Here is an 18,548-nt window from a genome sequence, read left to right as displayed (position 1 = left end):
CAACGTTACGCTGCGATATTTTGGTCTCCTTGCGTTTTATATATTGTTGCCCTGTCAATTTTTCGCGTTTTTCTTTGGTTTCTTTTTTATGTGGGAAAGTTGTGTTGGTATACGAAACGGGATTTTTTTTTACGCAAGTGTTCTACGGGTCGACGACAACCTGGTTTTCTCTCCTTTTTTTTTTTTTTTTTTTTTTTTTTTCCCACGTATGCCTTGTATTCCTTTTTGTTCTCCCTTTCTGTTTTTATTTCTTTTTTCTCTTTCTTTTTCGTATTCATGTGGTTTTTTGCTTGTGTTTAGCTTCGGGTGGTTTTAACGGGATTAATGACATGATCACGGTTGAAAAGTATTCGGCATCCAAGTCTTTCCTGATGTATAGAAATCAGTTGTACTCAGTAGTATCAATGCAACCGGCACGCAGGACGAAATGCCGGATCATATGCCCTGTGAAGCCCGAATCTTCAACACAGGACCTTACGCAATAGCTTGGGTGTAGTCATGTATATTTTTATTCCGTACGGAGCTGTATGCGGTTTTACGACTACAGCGCGTTGTCCAGCGTGAGTAGTTATTTCCCGTGCATACCTACGGAGTAAAAATCTTCATATGCTGCACATAACATGTTGTACTACGATTGCTGAGTAAAGTTTCATTTACACGTAGTAGGTGGATTCGATGTAGTTACATTTCCCCATCAAGAGGAACCGCGGCTACCTACATCGGACGTTGAAGAGTTGCCAATGACATATACCTGCTTGGACGTGTGACATGGCATGTCTCTGGAAAAAAAGGGGACTAGTTAACTTTGTTAGTTAGCGAGCGGCCCCCAGACCCCGAGTTTATTTCTACTTCAACCCAGCGGCAGGCCAACAACAACCTTTGTACCTCTGGATTACCTGCCTCACCCTTCCTCATCAATTCAATGGTTTACTGGGTATAATTGGAGAATTGTGTTCTATGGTATTGTGTTTGTCGTCCCTGGGGATTCACTAGCTATCCTATCGACAGCTCTCCAGCGGGCTAAGTCGGTCCCAGCTGCTCTGGTGTCAGATTGAAAAGCATGAAGAATCTGGAAAAGCAGCAGCCAAAAGATATTGTGGGTTCATCACCTTTGGGCCATTTGCGATCGATTCGCAAGAAGATTTTGCTTGAATGCATTTGTTGCTGATGGAGATCCCAATGTTGTTTATAGTTTAGCCGAGATTCATCCTCGTCGGCGATATCGACACATGCTCTCGAGAGTTGGTAAGAAATTACAATGTTCACCACCCTAATATTTATTACAAGGTATCGACCTTCAACCGCCGACGGAGTTGTACGGATCTGTGAACACGACGATCTTAGTTGGACCGCCCATTAATCCCAGACGCATCGTTCTTGAGGGACTGGTAATTACAAGAACGGAGGCCTGAGCACCATGATATGTGGAGAGTTCCAGCGGTAAGAGCATTTGTATATTGACACGTGTGGAGATCAACAGCCTGCCGAGGTCATGCCTGTCCGACCGGATGTGTGACTTTAAGAGCCCCTTCCTTTGGTGGATGCTACCAGACTTGGGACGCAACGGTTTTGTGTACCTCTAAAAATCTACGACATGATATGCATGAGCCAATGCCTGGCAGGAGGCTATTCCCGCAGGGGACCCTGTCCGAAGCCTCCGGAGCTCTGTACCTAATTATGATGGCAGAGATCAACTCCGTATCATTACATTGTCGCAGGAATTATGCCTTCCTGGTGATATTCCCATGGTGTCCTAAATATAGGCATGTTGGCGGTATTTTCGAGGGTGTATCTGTGACTCCGTGGATTTTTGCTCCGCTCCGAAATCTAAACACTTGTGGACAGTCTCCGAAATGATCTGGATCTCGGTCTGGAACCTGGGATGTGGAGATACGTCGCAAGGATTGGTTCCTGATTCACGTCTCGAAGCACAGTTTACAAGAGATCAACTCTTCGAGTCACACGATGTCTTCGATAACCGTGGCTAAATTGTTCTCTAGGTCCCAATTTCATGCCACGGCCTAATGGATCCCAGGGCCATGATATATACACTACACCAAATTTCTTTTCTTCTCAGCCTCTCCGTGAATGTGGAGCTATTTTACCCGTTCTGTCTCACTACTGAGCATGGGAACTTCCACAGTTGGTTACCAATAGTGCGCCTGACGACTTCCACCGATTCCGAGGAAAGCCTATAAATGACTTAACCGTAGTTTTTGCGATTCGATGGTCGTCACGTACTACACTGGTACAGGTATGCGTGTGAAAAATCTCAATGGTTAATGCCCCTTCAGCCCCGGGAACCAAAATGATTGGGGAGTGAGATAATGCCTCAAGATCCTGATAGGCTTAGGAGAACTCCCTTTTCTTATTGGGCACTGCCTCATAACACAATCTTGATCGGAAATGAATGGTATTCCCTGACACTTTCTGGGCCTTGAATTTGACCGGCAGCTCAATCCTGAATATTTACTTTTCCCGGGGTTGCTTGCAAAGTTGACCCTCCTTGTTCGCGCACACGCTTTAACGCCTGGTATTCCCAGCTGTGACGCAAATTTTGATATCGTTAGTGCCACGTATGGCACCCCTATTCGAAACCAAGGATCTGTATCATTTGTACGGCGGCTGCATGCTACCCCCTCCTCAAACTTACCCTATGGGTGGGTTGCGCAGTTACCGTCGCGACCTCGACGGTGCAATGAGGCGGTGCTTCATCAATGCGGTCTGCGTGTCATCAGCGTAGAGGAGTCGCATCCATGCTGATTTACATCCAAATCTGAAAACCAGTTGGTTTGATGACATCTGTTCTCTGGTCATTGATTGTCCCGGATATCCATGACACAGATGACGAATTGATACTTGGGATTCTGTCCAAGAAGGCAGGCGAGTCTCTGTTTGAGCCCCTCCGCTTGGTGATCTACCTGCGATGGAGTAGCGCTCGTTTTCATGATAGGCTTTGACCGATAGACCCCGCATGTTTCATACCCCACACTGGTTTGCTCCGGATTATCTCTGTATAGCAAGAACTCTTGAGTCTTGGATCTAATTTTTCTAGTGTGCCTCTCACTGGAAAAGGGTTCTCTTGCTGGCCTAGGCTTGCGAGACCCTCTATGCATGATTTTGATGATCAATAATGCGAGCCTTTCCGTGGAGGCCCCAATACGCTCATAGCTTTCTATCCGAGGAGCGTCCAATCACTGATATCTCTATGGAAATGGACACCCGGGTGCTCCCTAGGGTTTAGGAGGATTAACTTTGGCAGCTCTACAATCCGACCGGAAAATTTTTGCGGCGTCCGTTCCGAGATTTGAATAGTATCACAGCTTTTAGCCAGCAGAGATGCATCCGAGGAATTAGCAGCCATCGTTCTTTTCCTGGCTTTATAAGCGCGACAGTGCTATAGCCCCTATTCCAACCACCATCTTGTGCGAAACGTTTTCTGGAGCTATGTATGACTTACATCTTCACATGGGCAAATATACGCTCGGTTTGTGTCTCACTCCATGCCGAAAAACGAGCTACGCAACATTCAGACTGTCTGAGGTATGGACCGAGTATTATTTGCCTCCACTTCCGAGGTTGTTAGATTCTCGTTGCTTTCCTGTATGTGCCACAATGGAAACGGACCATCACCAGTACCTTTCCTTCTCCAGGATAATTGTTGTGAATTTTTGAGGTGACACAGTTCTTTATTTGTCTCTGTACGGCATCTCCAGCCGGCACTGGTGAGTCACGAAAAGCTCAGGGCTAAATTGGACAGAGGCTGGGGTGACTTTTAGGATGAGAAGACCATGATAGATGCTGTAACCATGCAGAGGGGAGGGAGAACAAAAAAAAAAAAAAGGAGGTCGACATGTCGCGCCTGGGATAGATTGCCTGAAACCCTTGCTTGGTGATCGATCACACCTTCGTATTTAGGCATTTTTGGGAAATTTTCAGATCTATCCCAGCTGTTTACGAGCGCAGTGCGGTTCCTGGGCCAGGGGTGTAGCCAGGGTTGAAACGCAACCTTGAAGAGAGAGTGTGGCCGGGCGGTCATAGGAGGTCGTTGCGATTAAGTTATCCCAGCGGCTTGGGACGGCGTTTCCGATAAATTATTTTGCAGGAGAAAGGTACTCAGGATCTGACTAAGGTATCCCCCGGCTACTGAAGTGTCATAATTGGCTCGAAATTGGGGACCGGATGTACTGTATAGTCCTCGTCCGGTACCTTTTAAGTACTCATAGCGTTTGCGAAGTTTAATGTCTGTGTACCCCAGTTGTATATGTTTTATATCCAAGTCTCCCCGCGATGTACGGGGTACATTTGCGTTACAAAGTTCTGAGAATATCATGGATATACTTGGTAGTTATGTGCACCCTAATCCTGTATAAAACATATAGAGACTAGTGACTTGTTTCGCATTTGCTACAACATATGGAGTAGCCTGTTCACATTTTACTTCTCCACTTATTCCACTTCTTTGACTCCCCCACTTCTGTTCATGATTGATAGGACAAATATATTTTTAACTGAGCAACGAGCTATGCACACCCCAAGTCTGAGTGCCTTCATATTTACAAGGTGCTTGAAAGCTAAGGGTTGGCCTTGACCACAGCACATTCAAAACCAACTGCAAGCGTTTGGCATACTTTTTGGGAGACAACTGTGCTCTTAAACCTGCTCCAAAATGCTGGCACTTGAAAGACACATTCCCACGCCTATGACTTTGAAACTGAACAGGTGTTGTAGCAGTATTTTGACACAGAGATTGTTCAATTATTCTACAAATGCGAACAACTAGGAAGATGTTGTGATGTGTGGAAGGGGGCCAAGAGAACTTTGAACAGAAGTGGAGGGGAGGTGATAATAGACTTATGTACTGCGAAGGTTAAGCCTAGGTTCCGCCTCACAACTGAATCATCTATACCAATACTCAGGCTTGACATAGTCGGCCATAGTCTTGGGCTCGTAAACCTCGGCATGGTGGTCTGCAAGATAACGAAGAGTCAGTGTGAGGGCTGCAAGTCGCAATAAGAACATCAAATCTAGGTGCGTGTGCGTGTGCTTCCGACAGGATTACTTACGGTCGTCCTCCTTGGGTCCGATGTAGTCCATCTTGATGCAGTTACCGCATTCAGAGCATCGCTCAAGTGGTCGATCACGGGAGACCTAGTAGAAGGGATATATAAGCGCTATCCACGGGAAAAAGAAGTTCTGTGTATATGAGGTGAAATTACCGTGAGCCAGATGACGTTATGGGAATCGGCTGGATAACCAGTGCAGCCGACGTATTGTTCGGGACCACCGGACTTGACGAGGATGGGGTTATCGAGAGTTCCTATGGGAAAAGAGGAGTAAAGTCCGTTTAGCGACTGATATCCCTCAAGACCAAAAACCGTACATAAAGACAATCGTCGCATCCTGGGCCGCGCAAGACTCAAAAAAGCTGTCACGAACCTAGTCTGGAAGCATCCAATGGCTTCATGTTGAAGATATCGACGCCCTCCATCTTTCCCAAAAGTTCTAATCTCTCCAAACCGGTAGACTGCTCAAGATCGGTACCAATGGTACCAGGCTCGGCACCTGGACCAATAAGATCGGCTTCGGTTTTGATTTCTGCAAATTGAAAGGACGAAAACATTAGTTATGGATAGGCTCCCCAAGGATCGTTATTTAGATACCAAAAAGGGGATGGGGCTGACCACTGACCATCATATGGCAAGATCTTTCCCTGGGGTTCACCCGGCTTAGGATCCCATTTCGAGCCTATTAATCCAATTGGATTTCATATTAGCAAATTCCGCACCGTTTCCAAAACAAAACAAGTAGCCAAATCGAATCCATCTTCTCCCCAAATAGCAACCGTCCCGCCCGTTCCACTCATCCCAAGCTTTGTCCACCTTCGCTGATCACATCGCAGATCGCTTCAATTGACTCCTCTCCCTGAACCAAAAACATCAAGCTCCCAGTCCCCAAACTGCAGAACAAAAGGTAAAGGAAATGATTCGGTGAAAGGAGTCTCCCCCATTGCAGAGGTTTCCACGTACTGCGAACAACCGACGACGAAAAAGTGCGTCTGGCAAAGGCTCTCACGGGAGCACGCCTGGCAAGGGCGAAAGCAGCTCGCTGGACAAACATTGATATTATTCTTCGGCGACCCAATGGCACGTTGTTGATGTCCGTGTGGCGGTTGGGCCTCTTGGTTCTGAGTTCAAGAGAGCAGGTTGCGAAGTGGGAATATGTTGCTTGTTGACGGCGAGGACCGAATCTGTCCGAAGTGGTGAGGTTGTGGCTTAGTCAGCGGGTAATCCGATGGCCGCAAAGATGATTGGTCGGTGGGTGTTGGGCGGTCGGGAGCTACCAGATGTGCAGGATATTGGCCGGATTAGGCAGTTTTTAGGGTGAGCCCTACTTTGGATGGGAACGGAGAAGCAAGTTTTGGGGTGTGGAAAAGGGGGGTCTTCAACAGCTGGCGTTCAGTGAGATACCGGCACATGCATCGTTGGGGAATGAGAGGAGTATGCCTAGGCTTGAGGCCTTGAATTTTTGGGATTGTTCGGATGTCACTGGGGGAATACAAAGAACTGGACTGTAGCCTGTGTATTTTTCCTATCCAATTTCATTGCCTCGTACGAGTGTAGATTAAGGGTTCTCGCTTGTCTTGACACACATAGTTCATTCACCCGTGTAACGGGTTCGTTGCTCACGAACTATAGTAACCTATGCTAAGGCACAATGTAGACTGTATCCTGAATTCAATGCATGAAACCAGCCAAGTGGAAAAAATTCCAAAATGGGGGGGAAAAAAAAAAAATTAAGGAAAATCGAAAGGAACACAAAGCCCAGAGCAGAAGACCGCCATAGAATCGGAAAAGAAAATAAAGAAAAGGGCGTTGTGCTACATCAGGGAGACATGGCCTTTGTCAGATTACACCACATGATGAACGCATGGGCGTTTGTTGGCAGTATACTACATTGAAATTTGCTCGTCCCTCGTAACCCTATCCCTTGATACAGGGCTGTCCGTCCGTCCGTCCATCCGCCCGCCTTGCCCTTTCACCCGCCCGCCTGCCCACCTGCCTGTTCCCATTGTACTCCACACCCAGAGTAATCTGTCAAAGCAAACAGTGAAACACCATGCAACAAAGGGTCTCTTGAATTCACAAAGACGCACGGAAGTGGGTATAGGTGTCATTTGATTGAGAGAGAAATGACCTGTTCTTCATGCCACGGCTTTCCGTCGCAGCCTTGAACTTAACAGAGAGGTTTTTATTAATAAAAAAAAAGAAAAAAAAAAGAAGAAAAGGAACATTCCACTGAAATGAAAGCCTCACCCATGCCAGTCTAAACAAGAAAGGAACAGTAATGCAAAGCCGAAAAACGTATTGTACCAAGTAGTACAGCTCAGGGGAAAGTAAGGTAGTAGGTGAATGATTGGGTAGACAAGCATGAGATACTAAACAGCTTTTTTTGGTCCATGTATAAAAGAATATGGGGTTCCATTAGACATGATTTGCCCTTGCATGATATCCAAAGTAGACTAAAGATAAAATGGAAGTCACAACATAGAGAATGGAAATAGTTGAAAAAAGCGGAAATGGGGTATCATATGTAGATGGGATGAAGGGGAAAAAAAAAATGAAGATGACCAGCCCGCCACTTGTTTCAAGATACACCGGCATCATATGATAATGCAAATAAAAATGGGGAAGAAAAAGAAAAGGAAAGCAAACAAGAGACAAACAAAGGCCAAAAAAAGGGTCAATAAAAAGAAATTATAAGGAAAAGATAGAAAATTAGAAAGAATAAGAATTAGATGAAGAAGAGGAGGAGGAGGAGAAGAAGAAGAATAGTAACGCACGGAGACCCGCAGAATATGGCGGGCAAAACGTGGCCAGCATCTGCTGTACAACACTCTCGGGAGGCAGATAACCACTGTTCACTCGCACTCTCAGCTTGTATGAGGGTGTCTAAACACCCTGGCCTTGTCATTCCTGCTTTTCTTTTTCTTTCTCTTTTCTTTTTGCCCTTTTTGTCAAAAAAAAAAATTTTTTTTTCTGCCCCCCTTGCAATTAAGTATATTCCTCAGTTCTATATCCCGAATATTTTCAAGATAAAACAGGAGAAAGAGGAAAGAAAAAAAAAAGAGTCTGCAATGCTGGCCTACTGTTTGTCAAGAGCTTTCCGGATTGCCATAAAAACAAAAGTAGGCAGCACGGAAAAACAAAAGCACACACACGCGCAAAAAAAAAAAAAAAAAAAAAAAAAAAAAAAAAAAAAAAAAAAAAAAGATAAAGAAAAAGAAAGGTGAGAGGAATATCTAGGGGGATTGGAAAAAAGCCGGAGGCAGGTGTATATCGGTAATATGTACGCGAAAGGAGCTTCGCACGTCGCCGGTCGATGTGGTAGTCGTGCACGGAGGAGGAAGCGGTACGAAATCGCGGCTTTTCATTGTGATAAAAGAGGCGTACAACATCAGTCGCACATCTACAGGGGGCCGAAACCACGTCGACGGAGTGCTGTGCCAGCGAATAAGGCTGCCCGGAGGGAGGAGGAGGAGGAGGTGGTAGTAGTGGTGGTGATAGTGGAGGAAAAAGAGGAAGGGTAGGTAGGTAGGTAGGTAGAAGGGTTTGCAAAAAAGGGATCTTGTCCGCTTACAGTTCCGCAGCTTTTTCACGACATGCTGCAGGGGAGAATCCACTTCCGACCTTCGTGGCAATAACGCGCCAGCGATCATTTTCGTAATCTTGGATTGCGTTACGCAGCCGTTGCACCTAAAAAGAAGGAAAAGGAAAAGGGGGAAAAAATCAGCCAAACTGCATTTTGTGTCTTTAATTTTGGTATCACAAATCGAATTTGTGTCGACTGATTCGAGTCATACCGCTTCGTCTGTCCAAACGGTCGCCTTTGCTTTCAATTTGGTGCAGTAACGCACTTGCAATGTGCCGCTTGTCCGACCAGGGAAGAAATCGGCAATTTGCTTCCATGTCAGGTTCTTGTTCTCCTTCAGCTCGACAAGTAGGCTATCTTCCTCGGGCGTAAATTTTAATTTCGGTCCCCTCGGTCGAGGTGCTGGATCGGGCATTCCCGGCTGGCCAACCACGCTCTGAGTGCCGGTCACTCCGCCAGGAGAAGTTAGGTCTGTGTCGCCACTCTGCGTGCCAGAAATGGTTGCCTGGGAGGGAAGGCGGTGATGGTGATGATGCCGCTGATGTAGCGGAGGAGAGGGATAGTCGTGCTGGACGGAAGGATGGTGATGATGGGAAGAATGATCAGTTGGCCCAGGTAGGAGGATGTCGGCTGACTGCGAATCGTCAGCATGTGAGGTTTCAGAAAGCATTGACAGGCCAAGCCCTGCGGTGGTATCATCATTCTCGCCACTTGGCCCATCGTCTGTTCGCTGCCTTTTTGTTCCGTGCCGCTTTCCGGCGTAAGGAACCTGAAGAGGCGTCGAACTGTAGTGAGGCGGAAGCTGGGGTGGTACCATCTGCGGGGGGATCATGACGGGTTGCTGAAGCTCCCGAACGACACCATGGGGCCCTGGGGACGCCATCACAACGGAGCGTTGCCCGTGCGGTTGCGGCTGCTGCTGCGGCGGCGGCGGGGGCTGAGGTTGCGATTGCTGCTGCGGATGCTGGTGCTGTGGCTGTTGCTGCTGGTGGTGGTGGTGGTGATGGGCATGCTGATGGTGATGCTGCGGGGACTGGAACTGAGCATGCTGGCCACTGGAGATGAAGGCAACCTCGTGGCGTCCCCCATGGTGCAGCGCCGGCGTCGACTGCTGTCCTGCCTCGTATACCAGCTGACTTTGTTGTTCCTGCGCTTTTGACTGCTCGTGTGTGGAATAGTCAATCTGATAGTCTCGATACGGATCCGCCAGCGTCGCGGTTGCACTCGAGCGCTGCTAGAGCTTGACAGCTCTAGCAGGCTACTGGATAATTCGCCAGAAAGTCGGTGGAAAAAAAGAACAAGAAAAAAAAAAGGGTGATGTATCGGAGCTGTTTCCGCACGTCTTTGGAGCCCTGCTTTTTTTTTTTTTTTCTTTTTTTCTTTTTTTTTTTTTTTTTTTTCCTCTTGATTTACTTGGTCCCCTCTGACTCAACACGCGCGCAAGCAGTTCTCCAAAAGAAATTTCCGCGTACAAGATCGTCGTCTTCAAACCTTGCGCAATCGAGCTTGTTCTTCAGCTCCCTCGTTGCGATCCTGGAATTGTGGTGCCGCTCACCCTGTTGCCGGGATCAAACGGATGGAACTAAAAAGAGCTGCTCAACGCGACGAGCAGCGGGGATGCACAACACACGCGCAGCTCCCCGGAAAGAGAGAAAAAGGCGGGGAAGCGGGGGGAAGGGGAGAAGAGAGAGAAGGGTCCTAAGAATTAGAGAAACAAAAAAATCAAATAAAAAAATAATAAAATAAAAGGTTAGAAACAAACAGAATAGGAAGGATAAGAGATGCAAAGAGACAGGGAGGAAAGAAAAAAAAATATATAATATGGGGTAATATGGTCGGGTGGACTGAAGCCAGCACGAAAGGAACAGGAGTGATGGTCAAGAGCTCCTAGTATATTTGCTGTGACGAGGTCGAGGATTGTTGATGACAAGGGAAAAATAACACGAGTTGTGCATAGTTGTGTGTTATTATTATATGCTCGGGCAGAGGAACCGTGGTGGAGATGGTAAATAGTAATATTATAGCAGTATTATGTGGCCGGGATGTGGATGCTGGACAGATCGGATAGGTTGTGCTTGATTGCTGGGAGAGAAACGTAATGAGAGAGGTTCATTTTACGGCTCACGCCCGCTTGCATCACAATAAGATTAGAGATTAAGAAAAGAGAGGGTAAGGAAAGGACAAAGGCAATTAGATAAAAAAAATAAAAATAAAAAAGAAGTGAACAAAATAAAATTGATGCTTGGGGCGAGGGTGAAATTTCCAGGACCTTACGCCGTCCTTTTGTCAATGCCCGGGTGGCAGGACGGGTGCGTGTTAGTGAGGCCACGAGGCGTGTGCGTGGGAGAGAAACACCGTTTTGCCCGGAGACGCTGCCGTGATTAGTTTTGCAGCTAAAACCTGATGGCGGATTCCATCGAGTTCTAGGCGACAATCCTACATCAGAGCCCCAACGGACGAATCGTAAGGCATAACGAGTACGGGGGTGTGCGTGTAGGAAGTAGACCTAACGCATGTAATAAATAACGATCCCCCAGGTATCCATTCTCAACCCAGATTTGAGGCTCCACAGGAACGAGCAGGAGAAAAAAAATAGGCCTGGTCGCGGTTTGGGATACCGTGCATGAAGCGACCGGGCGGTATTAAAAGGGCTGATCAGTGAGGTTACTTCTCAGATTCGCGGGTCAAGGGAGAGATGGAGAGCCGGAAGGACATGTAGAGAAGAAGTAATTCGTGCCGTTAGCAGCAGGTAGCCTCACGGCAAACGGGGACAAGACTACGACCCTCGGCAGGCACACCAGAGAGGGCTCATGGAGGGCTCTAGTGAAGCAGCCCGGCGCTTTCTGTTCCAATCCTAAGCTGAAGAGGCAAATGGAGAGCCGAGCATGCAGGTTGTGTATGTACGTATGACTGTACTGGCCAGGGCAGGAGTGGGCCAAGGTGGCTCAAAGCTGCACAATTGAGGTTTAATTAGCGACTGACCTGCTGCCGGGATGCGAGGGCTTGAGGAGAAGCTCTCAGCTCGGGTTAGGAGGACATATATGTCCAGGTACTCTGTAAACACAGAAGAAACAAGCCGTGGATGTCCCATTGCGACTTTTCCTTTCTTTTTTTTTTTTTTTTCTCAACTTCATTCATTTTTCCCCAATGTCGCGGAATCGCAGCTTCACTGGGAATCCCGAGACAGAGAGAGAGACAGAGACAGCAGAGCGTTTGAATCCCAGCAGCGCGGTGCGTGGGTGTGGTGGCGGGCGAGAGGGGTAAAAGCAGCTCTTGTTACAGCAGCAAATTGGCCCAGGCCGGCGTCGTGTTTCACAGTTGTCAGAGGCCATGCTGAGATTTCGCAGAAAGAACCATTCAGGGAAGAGAATGAACTGCTCCTGTATCGTCTTAGAGAGAGCGCGCATGGTTAGTCGAAATGTAACGAGCTAGCTGACCAGCGCGCCAAAGTTACAGAAGAGGAGAAGTTAGAGCGTCACGAGATGGGCTTCCGCAGCCAGATCGACAGACAGCATCTGCACTGCATCGACTCCACCGCCAGCTAGCCAACTAATAGCGAGCGGGCCGTTTCTGCTTCGGCTTGCTTGTGATTTCTGGAATGTTGCCAGAACCAGCGGATGACGATGCTCGGCACACACGACTGCGTCCTCATGCCAGAGCTCCCTCCCTCATCCCTCTCTCTAGGTGGAGGTTCCGAGGGAAGCGGCTCCATCTCCAAGCTCCGTACCTGCATACATACATACACAACTACATACTGACCATAGGCTCATTCCGGCCTTGCTATCCTGACAATGAAACATAGCGAAATTGCACCTGTTCGTAGCCGGCTAATTGTGCTGAAATCGCCCAACGCCTGGCGAAATAACCGCAGGAACACCGCAATAACAGCAGCGGCGGCGGCGGCATCATACTATGTAATTCACCAGCTAACCAAGAGCTAATGATGCTTCACGTGTCAGGGTGGACCGTGTGATTGACACGAGCTCGACAACGTGGAGAGCATCGCAGCGTGGAGGGCCGATCCCCTGGCTAGCTTCGACAGTCCTCGCCTCAACGTCAACGCTCAGCATCATCGTCATCTCCATTCTCCATTCTCCATCTCGTAAGCTTGTTCATTTCGGTAATTCCCAGGCCAGAGATCACCTAAAAATAACCACAGCAGATTCCCCTGGCCAGGTCGCGTGGTCGGTTAAGCTATACGTGTGTAAACATTTCAAATTTGCCCTTGTCCATCATCCATCTTGTAACTTTTGTGTCTTTTTCTCTGCTGCGTCGGCCCCACAAGGATCTTTTCTTTTTGCGGAGCCCCCAAAAAACAAAAAAATAAAAAAAATAAAAAAAGAAAAAGAAAGGCCAACTAAACAACATAAACTAGTGAACGACGCCATCCCTAATTGCAGGAAGGGAGACAAGGAAAAGAGGATTGATTCCCTCTGATCCAGAAATAGATTTTCACTCTTCTTGTCATCATATTTAATTCCAACTTTATCAACGGCCATCCCGGTAGTTAATTCCAGCAACCCAATACTGGGAGCTTGTCATATTTCCATGTCATTATTACGTTTCAACTAGTCGATCTTGCTTGCAGCGATGGGAGATGCTCGCGATTGATAGACTGATTGGAAAAGGATATTCTATCTGCGTCCGTTTCTTGATATGGGGAAGTGCATGTCTAGGTGCATATAGATGCAGAGAGAGTGTGCGAGGCGGATCCCCCCCCCCCGGGAAAACTCTCAGTCCCCCCCAGAGAGCGTTGGTAGTAAATTGCTTAATTTGACTTTGGTCTAAGCCGTCTCTGCCTGTTCGGTAGGAGATAAGGTAGTTACATCAGCCCAGCTGGCGTTTTTCCTGCAATAACCTCATCTGGCGCGGACAGGCATCGCCAGCTTTGGGGGGTAAAGAAAAAATGCCGAAAAATTCAGAGAAATTCGGAAAGGGACAAAAAAATAAAAAAGGAAATGCAGTTACAGACTGTCTGCAGATCTGGTTGAAAGCCTTCTCGGGATGCGACGTTAAAGGAATCATCCTGTCCAGGGCCCGGGAGAAAGAGTTCATGCCCCTTTCCGAGTCCCGACGGCAGATCCGTCAGCAGTTTGTGGGCTCTTGTTGGCCTTAGCAAAGACAGGCATTTCATCTTTAAGACACCGATCAATCCTTATCCTGGTCAGCTTTGATGCTCTTCGGAAGCTAAACCTGGCATCGAAGAACACTTTGACCACTTCCCCAAACAACATCATCACTTTTTCATTTTCCCTCTCTTTTCCCTTTTTTTTTTTTTTTTTTTTTTTGTTTTTTTTTTTTTTTCGGGTAATGCTGTTCCTCGTCTCCTCTCTCAGTGTTCTTTTGTTCCCGCCCTCCTTTATTTTATTTCATTTATTTATTTATTTTAAAGCGCGACAGGTAAAACGAAGCTGTCAATGCAGACTATCAAGGCTGTGAGTCGCCACTATGGAGGCCTTTTTCTTCATTTCCGGCCCGACCATTCTTTTGAAATCTTCGTCTTAAAGCAAAAAAAGAAAGCGACATCCATCAATCAAATCGGTGATACCCCGAACGCACAAGGATCGTGCCCAGACTGTCCTGCTCTTTCGGCATCATCGTCTTGCTAGTCGGCAGCCCTAATCCACACAAGGCCTGCAGCCGATATCCCTGGCAGTGCACGCTATCCCCAGTTCCCTTCTGTCAGGTATTTCTCCTCCTTGCCGACGATCAGGTACGGTACATAGTTAATACCTCATGCCGGTGCCCAATCGCAATATTTTTCCCTTTTAACATTTCTTTTCTTTTCTTTTTCGTTTTCTTTTTTTCCCTTCTGGGGGGGATTTTTTTGAGCCGCCCGTCGGGACTTGTCCCTGAAAGAGAAAGAAGAAAATTTTTCATTTTTGTTGGGAGTTTACTACATTTCTCCCGAAATTGAAAGCATTCGGCCTGATTCCGCCTCCCCCTAGCGGGAACGGGTTCGCGAACCCCAAGCTTGATCTGCTGATGGGCGTCCAGGACCCTCCATGCAGGGTCACAGAGTTACCTCCGCAATTTGGTTTGCTCATGGGCACAACAAGCAAAAGAAAAAAAGTTATTAAAGTCAAGTATGTAAATCAAATCAGAGATAAATGATGCGTTCGTGGCCTGTATCAAGTTAAATCAACCCTGACATGTCGGATATGGGAGACCGAAAATGAGCCATCCAATCATCTTTTTCCGAAAGTGCGTCTTTAATTTCTGCTCAGGACCCCGGCATGGAGGGACATGCAACTCATGCACAAGAGAAGAGGATGTTATGTACCCACACACACATACACATACCTTCAGAGAGGGAAAAAAAAAGTTCGACACCACCATCATAGCATAATAGAGCACATTTTATTGTATAATGACACTGGCAGGACAGACCAGTGTTTCGACAGCAAGCGGTTAAGGTTGCGAAGGGCCTCGCCAAGAGAAGACTGGGGCTTGGGATTTGTTTCTCCAGGCCTGCCTATCACCAGTCTTGTCAGGGCGGAAGCGGCCCTTTTGGGGATCAATCAATGGGTAAGAATCATGATTGCCAGGTCACTTTCCCCCGCACGGCTAGTGAGTTTTATGTATTTCGTAGCTTAGCTTGGTGCTTTTTCCTGAGATTGAGTTTAAACGACTCGGGCGACTGACTCCGTTCCCTTTTGAGGGAAGACGATCAAATTTCAAGGGCCAAAACCCTCGCCCCCGGGTCTGACAAGCGGGTTTTGGAGGTGGGCGGGCTCCCATTCCCTGTCCTCCTCTTTTTTCTTTTCTTTTCTTTTCTTTTCTTTTCTTTTTTTTTTTTTTTTTTTTGTTTTTGGTTCCTGTCTCTCTCCCTTTCTGATCTTCTCAGGCACCGCAAGGCCGGATTTCGATTGGCTTGCATTGTGCATGAAAGTCTCGTGGCCGTAAGTTAAATTATGCCCACCCCCGTTACCTTAAGATTTTTGAGTTCGGCGCCACATGGTGGAGGATCAAGACCCCGGCCAGACGTTAACCACGCTAAGCACGCACAAGATTCCTTTTTGCTGGCAACCCCCCCCCCAGGAAGCCTGAAGGGGGGCTCTTTGCCGTTGGAAATTTTATTTGTATTTTTGCGCCACATCGAAAAGGTCAAAACACGCCGGCGAGCAAGATCCATGCGGGTTTCTGCGACGAACAGAGAGGCCCACGGCCGGACTCGACGCTGGAAAAACAAATATCCACGCGCTGCATAGTTAATTATCCGATCAGCAATGGGAGAACCTTGTAGTTCGCTGTCTGATCGGTGATGAAATGAGAATGCAAGACAATCCCATTTCGCTGGAAATGATATTGTCTTGTCCTGGTGAGGGGGTTTGGGTGTGGGAGGGTAGCTCTGGCTGGTTTTGAAATACGAGAACGAGCAAAGAGAGATCGTTCGACGCCCCTCGCAGTGCATCGCGACTCGCCCGTTTTTTCTTTCTGCAATTTCGAGAGCTCTTTGTAATTTTGTTTTTATTTTTATTTTTATTTTTATATTTTTCGCCGCGACTATCGATTTAGCCGCATGAATCCTATCGGGAGCCGCTCCGGAACATCTGTTATTCCGAAATCTACCTTCCCGTTACGGACTAGCTCCCCGCCTGCCCCCGATAGCACCCTCTTCTGCTCAGGAGTTGCCTGAGATAGCCCCTTTTCTTTCCTGAGCAGGACGGCCAGGCAAACCCCCTTGGACGAAAAAAATCTCATGCTCTCCGGCCGCTGTCCGGTGGCGAAAAACAAAGTATTGTTAGGAAAAAAGTATTACATCTGGTCTAATCGGTTTCAGCCTCAGGCCCCATCATCCTTCGTGAATAATCTATCCCGCTTCAGAAACAATGCAGATATCACCGCGGCCTCCCTGCTCCGGCACACATCCTCGAAATGCTCCTTTTGGATAAAGCCATTAATCGACGCCCCGGCAAGCTGAATACACCGGACGCCGGTGCCTATCATGCGCTGGACCAATCGCTTTTCACCCTCTTTGCTCCCGTCCTCGTAGAATACGCCCCAATCAGTCTCAACGGCATTATTAATCATCTCGCGCCCATGAAGAATCAGAGCCGATCTGAATACCTGCTGCCAAACCGGTATTTCCCTAGAATCGCCTCTCCCGGGGTGATCCACGTTGTCTAGCTCCTCCTTTCCGTAGTCGAGGCTGGTCTTGCGGCTGTTGTAGTGGTAATATCCAAGACAAAGCGTCTCCATCAGACGCTCAATGCCCGCGGGAACACGAGCTTTTTGACCCGTAGAGAATTTCCAAGCAATCAGGTAGAGGTGCAAGTGGGCCAGCAGCTGCGCCATGTCCCCATTTGCTCCTCTCCCCAAAGCAGCGAACTCCCAGTCGATAACACCGATGTTAATATCCACCGTTAAGCCCCCTAAAGCCCCCCAACCAGGATCCCACCGGGCCACAAGTCTCCGAGGGAAAAACAGCCCTCGTCTTCAAAGAATTCCTGCCGTTCAAAGTCCTTTTCGACAACTTGACAGAGCCCTTCGGGGTCAGGGATACCAAAAGCCATGCAGGTAGCCCCTGATGGGCGCAACAGCCACGCTTCTCACCACGGCTTTCATTTCCAGATGGAAGTGAGATCCCGCTCGCCGTCGAAGGGAGCGACGATTCCATCGAAGGTACTCTTTGAATGCAGATACGCGAAGAACTTTCCCAGGCTCTTCCCAACATATTCACAAGACTCGTTGTCTGTGAATAACTTGCCCGCTAGGGCTGAAGAACGCGAGAGGTAATCCAGCAAGGGAGGTAGACTACCAAGGTCTTCAAGGATCAAAACATGAGATATGGTATATCAATGCGGGCACAACGGGTAAGTTGTCTGAGAAAGCTGATACTAGAGGTCCGGCGAAGGGACGCAGAGCGTCCGCTTCGACTTTCTACGCATATGCGATTAAGTGAAACGAATTCGCGGAATATATATAAAAAGAAAGGAAAAAGAAAAAAAAAAGAAAAGACCGAGAAAAACAAAACAAAGAGAACCACAGAACAATAAAAAGAAAAAAGAAAAACACCAGGAGAGAAGAAGAAGAAGAAGAAGCAAAAAAGCAAAAAAAGAAAGAAAGAAAAAAAGAAAGGAAAAAAGAAAAAGAACGAAGACCCATTACTTACCTGTCTCGCCTGATCAAACGGCGCACTTTCGCCCACACTGGCCACGTACGGTGGAGCATACTTCGATATCAAGCTCCCATACCGCCCAATCCGCGGGGCGCCCGACCTTTCGCCTACTCCATAATATCGTCCGCCGTTTCCGGAACTTCGGCAGCTAGCACACACCCTTTCCCGCGAGCATAGCGTCTGCGTCTCGGCCCGAACAGTGAAGATTGACAAGCCCACCCGTCAGGCGCGTGATCCCCCACGTGTGTTCAGGGTCGAGGCGGTGAAGGCTGGATTGGAAGTCGAAGGCCATCGCTGTTTGGCCCTGAAGATCGAGCGATACCTAATGTCTGGGGGGCTGGGCAGGGATTCCTTTTTTTTTTAACCCCCAACCGTGCACGCACTACAGACAGAACCCCCAAAATGCGCGGGGAAATGCGAACTAAACAACTAATAAAACACCCGTCCAAGAATGGCGCTCGGTCGATGTTCCTGACCTGAAATGAGCATCGGAACTTTTTTCACAACTCTGGTGAAGCGTGGGGGATTAGGTTGTATCTTTGCTTTTATACTTTGTCCGGCGTGAGAGCTGGTTAATATTGCAGGATGTTGTAGGATTATGGAGTATGGGTACAGATATGATCTGCCGTCACAAGGTTTTCCGTCACCACGAAGGATAACGAGTTCGCGAGGTATCCAAACCTTAGAATGCGCCCCCGTTTGGCTGGATTCGATGAGGAATCATGAATAATTACTGGCTGGCCACGGTAACAAGCCCACCCACAGCGCAGGTACA

At 47.8% G+C, this 18,548-nt stretch overlaps 3 protein-coding genes across 3 annotated transcripts; all 3 read right to left on the bottom strand.

Annotated features, from left to right (window-relative positions):
* Positions 1-4,488: 4,488 nt before the first annotated feature.
* On the bottom strand, positions 4,489-6,253 carry COX4 (Cytochrome c oxidase subunit 4). Its single transcript, XM_003071632.2, has 6 exons — positions 6,030-6,253; positions 5,692-5,748; positions 5,440-5,598; positions 5,220-5,320; positions 5,067-5,151; positions 4,489-4,970 (listed from the first exon to the last, which is right to left on the bottom strand). Exons 1-6 carry the CDS (start codon positions 6,118-6,120, stop codon positions 4,900-4,902), a joined length of 564 nt encoding a protein of 187 aa, XP_003071678.1. The 5' UTR covers positions 6,121-6,253; the 3' UTR covers positions 4,489-4,899.
* A 2,383-nt stretch (positions 6,254-8,636) lies between these two features.
* On the bottom strand, positions 8,637-9,535 carry D8B26_003909 (uncharacterized protein; the record flags this gene model as incomplete). Its single annotated transcript, XM_003071633.2, has 2 exons — positions 8,637-8,756; positions 8,864-9,535. The coding sequence occupies 2 exons, from the start codon at positions 9,533-9,535 to the stop codon at positions 8,637-8,639; spliced, it is 792 nt and encodes a 263-aa protein (XP_003071679.1).
* Positions 9,536-16,369: 6,834 nt separating this feature from the next.
* On the bottom strand, positions 16,370-17,168 carry D8B26_003908 (uncharacterized protein; the record flags this gene model as incomplete). The annotated part of the gene is made up of 2 exons (XM_003071634.2): positions 16,370-17,027; positions 17,081-17,168. The coding sequence occupies 2 exons, from the start codon at positions 17,166-17,168 to the stop codon at positions 16,438-16,440; spliced, it is 678 nt and encodes a 225-aa protein (XP_003071680.2). The 3' UTR covers positions 16,370-16,437.
* Between the last annotated feature and the right edge of the window lie 1,380 nt (positions 17,169-18,548).

The sequence above is a fragment of the Coccidioides posadasii genome, chromosome 2, assembly GCF_018416015.2.
Source record: "Coccidioides posadasii str. Silveira chromosome 2, complete sequence".
Lineage (NCBI taxonomy): Eukaryota > Fungi > Ascomycota > Eurotiomycetes > Onygenales > Onygenaceae > Coccidioides > Coccidioides posadasii.
The sequence above is the reverse complement of the archived record's forward strand: the minus strand, read 5'-3'. Positions and strand labels throughout refer to the sequence as shown.

Bases quoted from the DNA above. Each gene is read 5' to 3' on its own strand.
- COX4 (XM_003071632.2), bottom strand. From the start codon at position 6,120: ATGTTTGTCCAGCGAGCTGCTTTCGCCCTTGCCAGGCGTGCTCCCGTG. The intron at 5,321-5,439 runs GTTCGTGACAGC...CTTTTCCCATAG, and splicing joins ATTGGATGCTTCCAGACTAG to GAACTCTCGATAACCCCATC. The intron at 4,971-5,066 runs GTAAGTAATCCT...GTTATCTTGCAG, and splicing joins CGGACCCAAGGAGGACGACC to ACCACCATGCCGAGGTTTAC.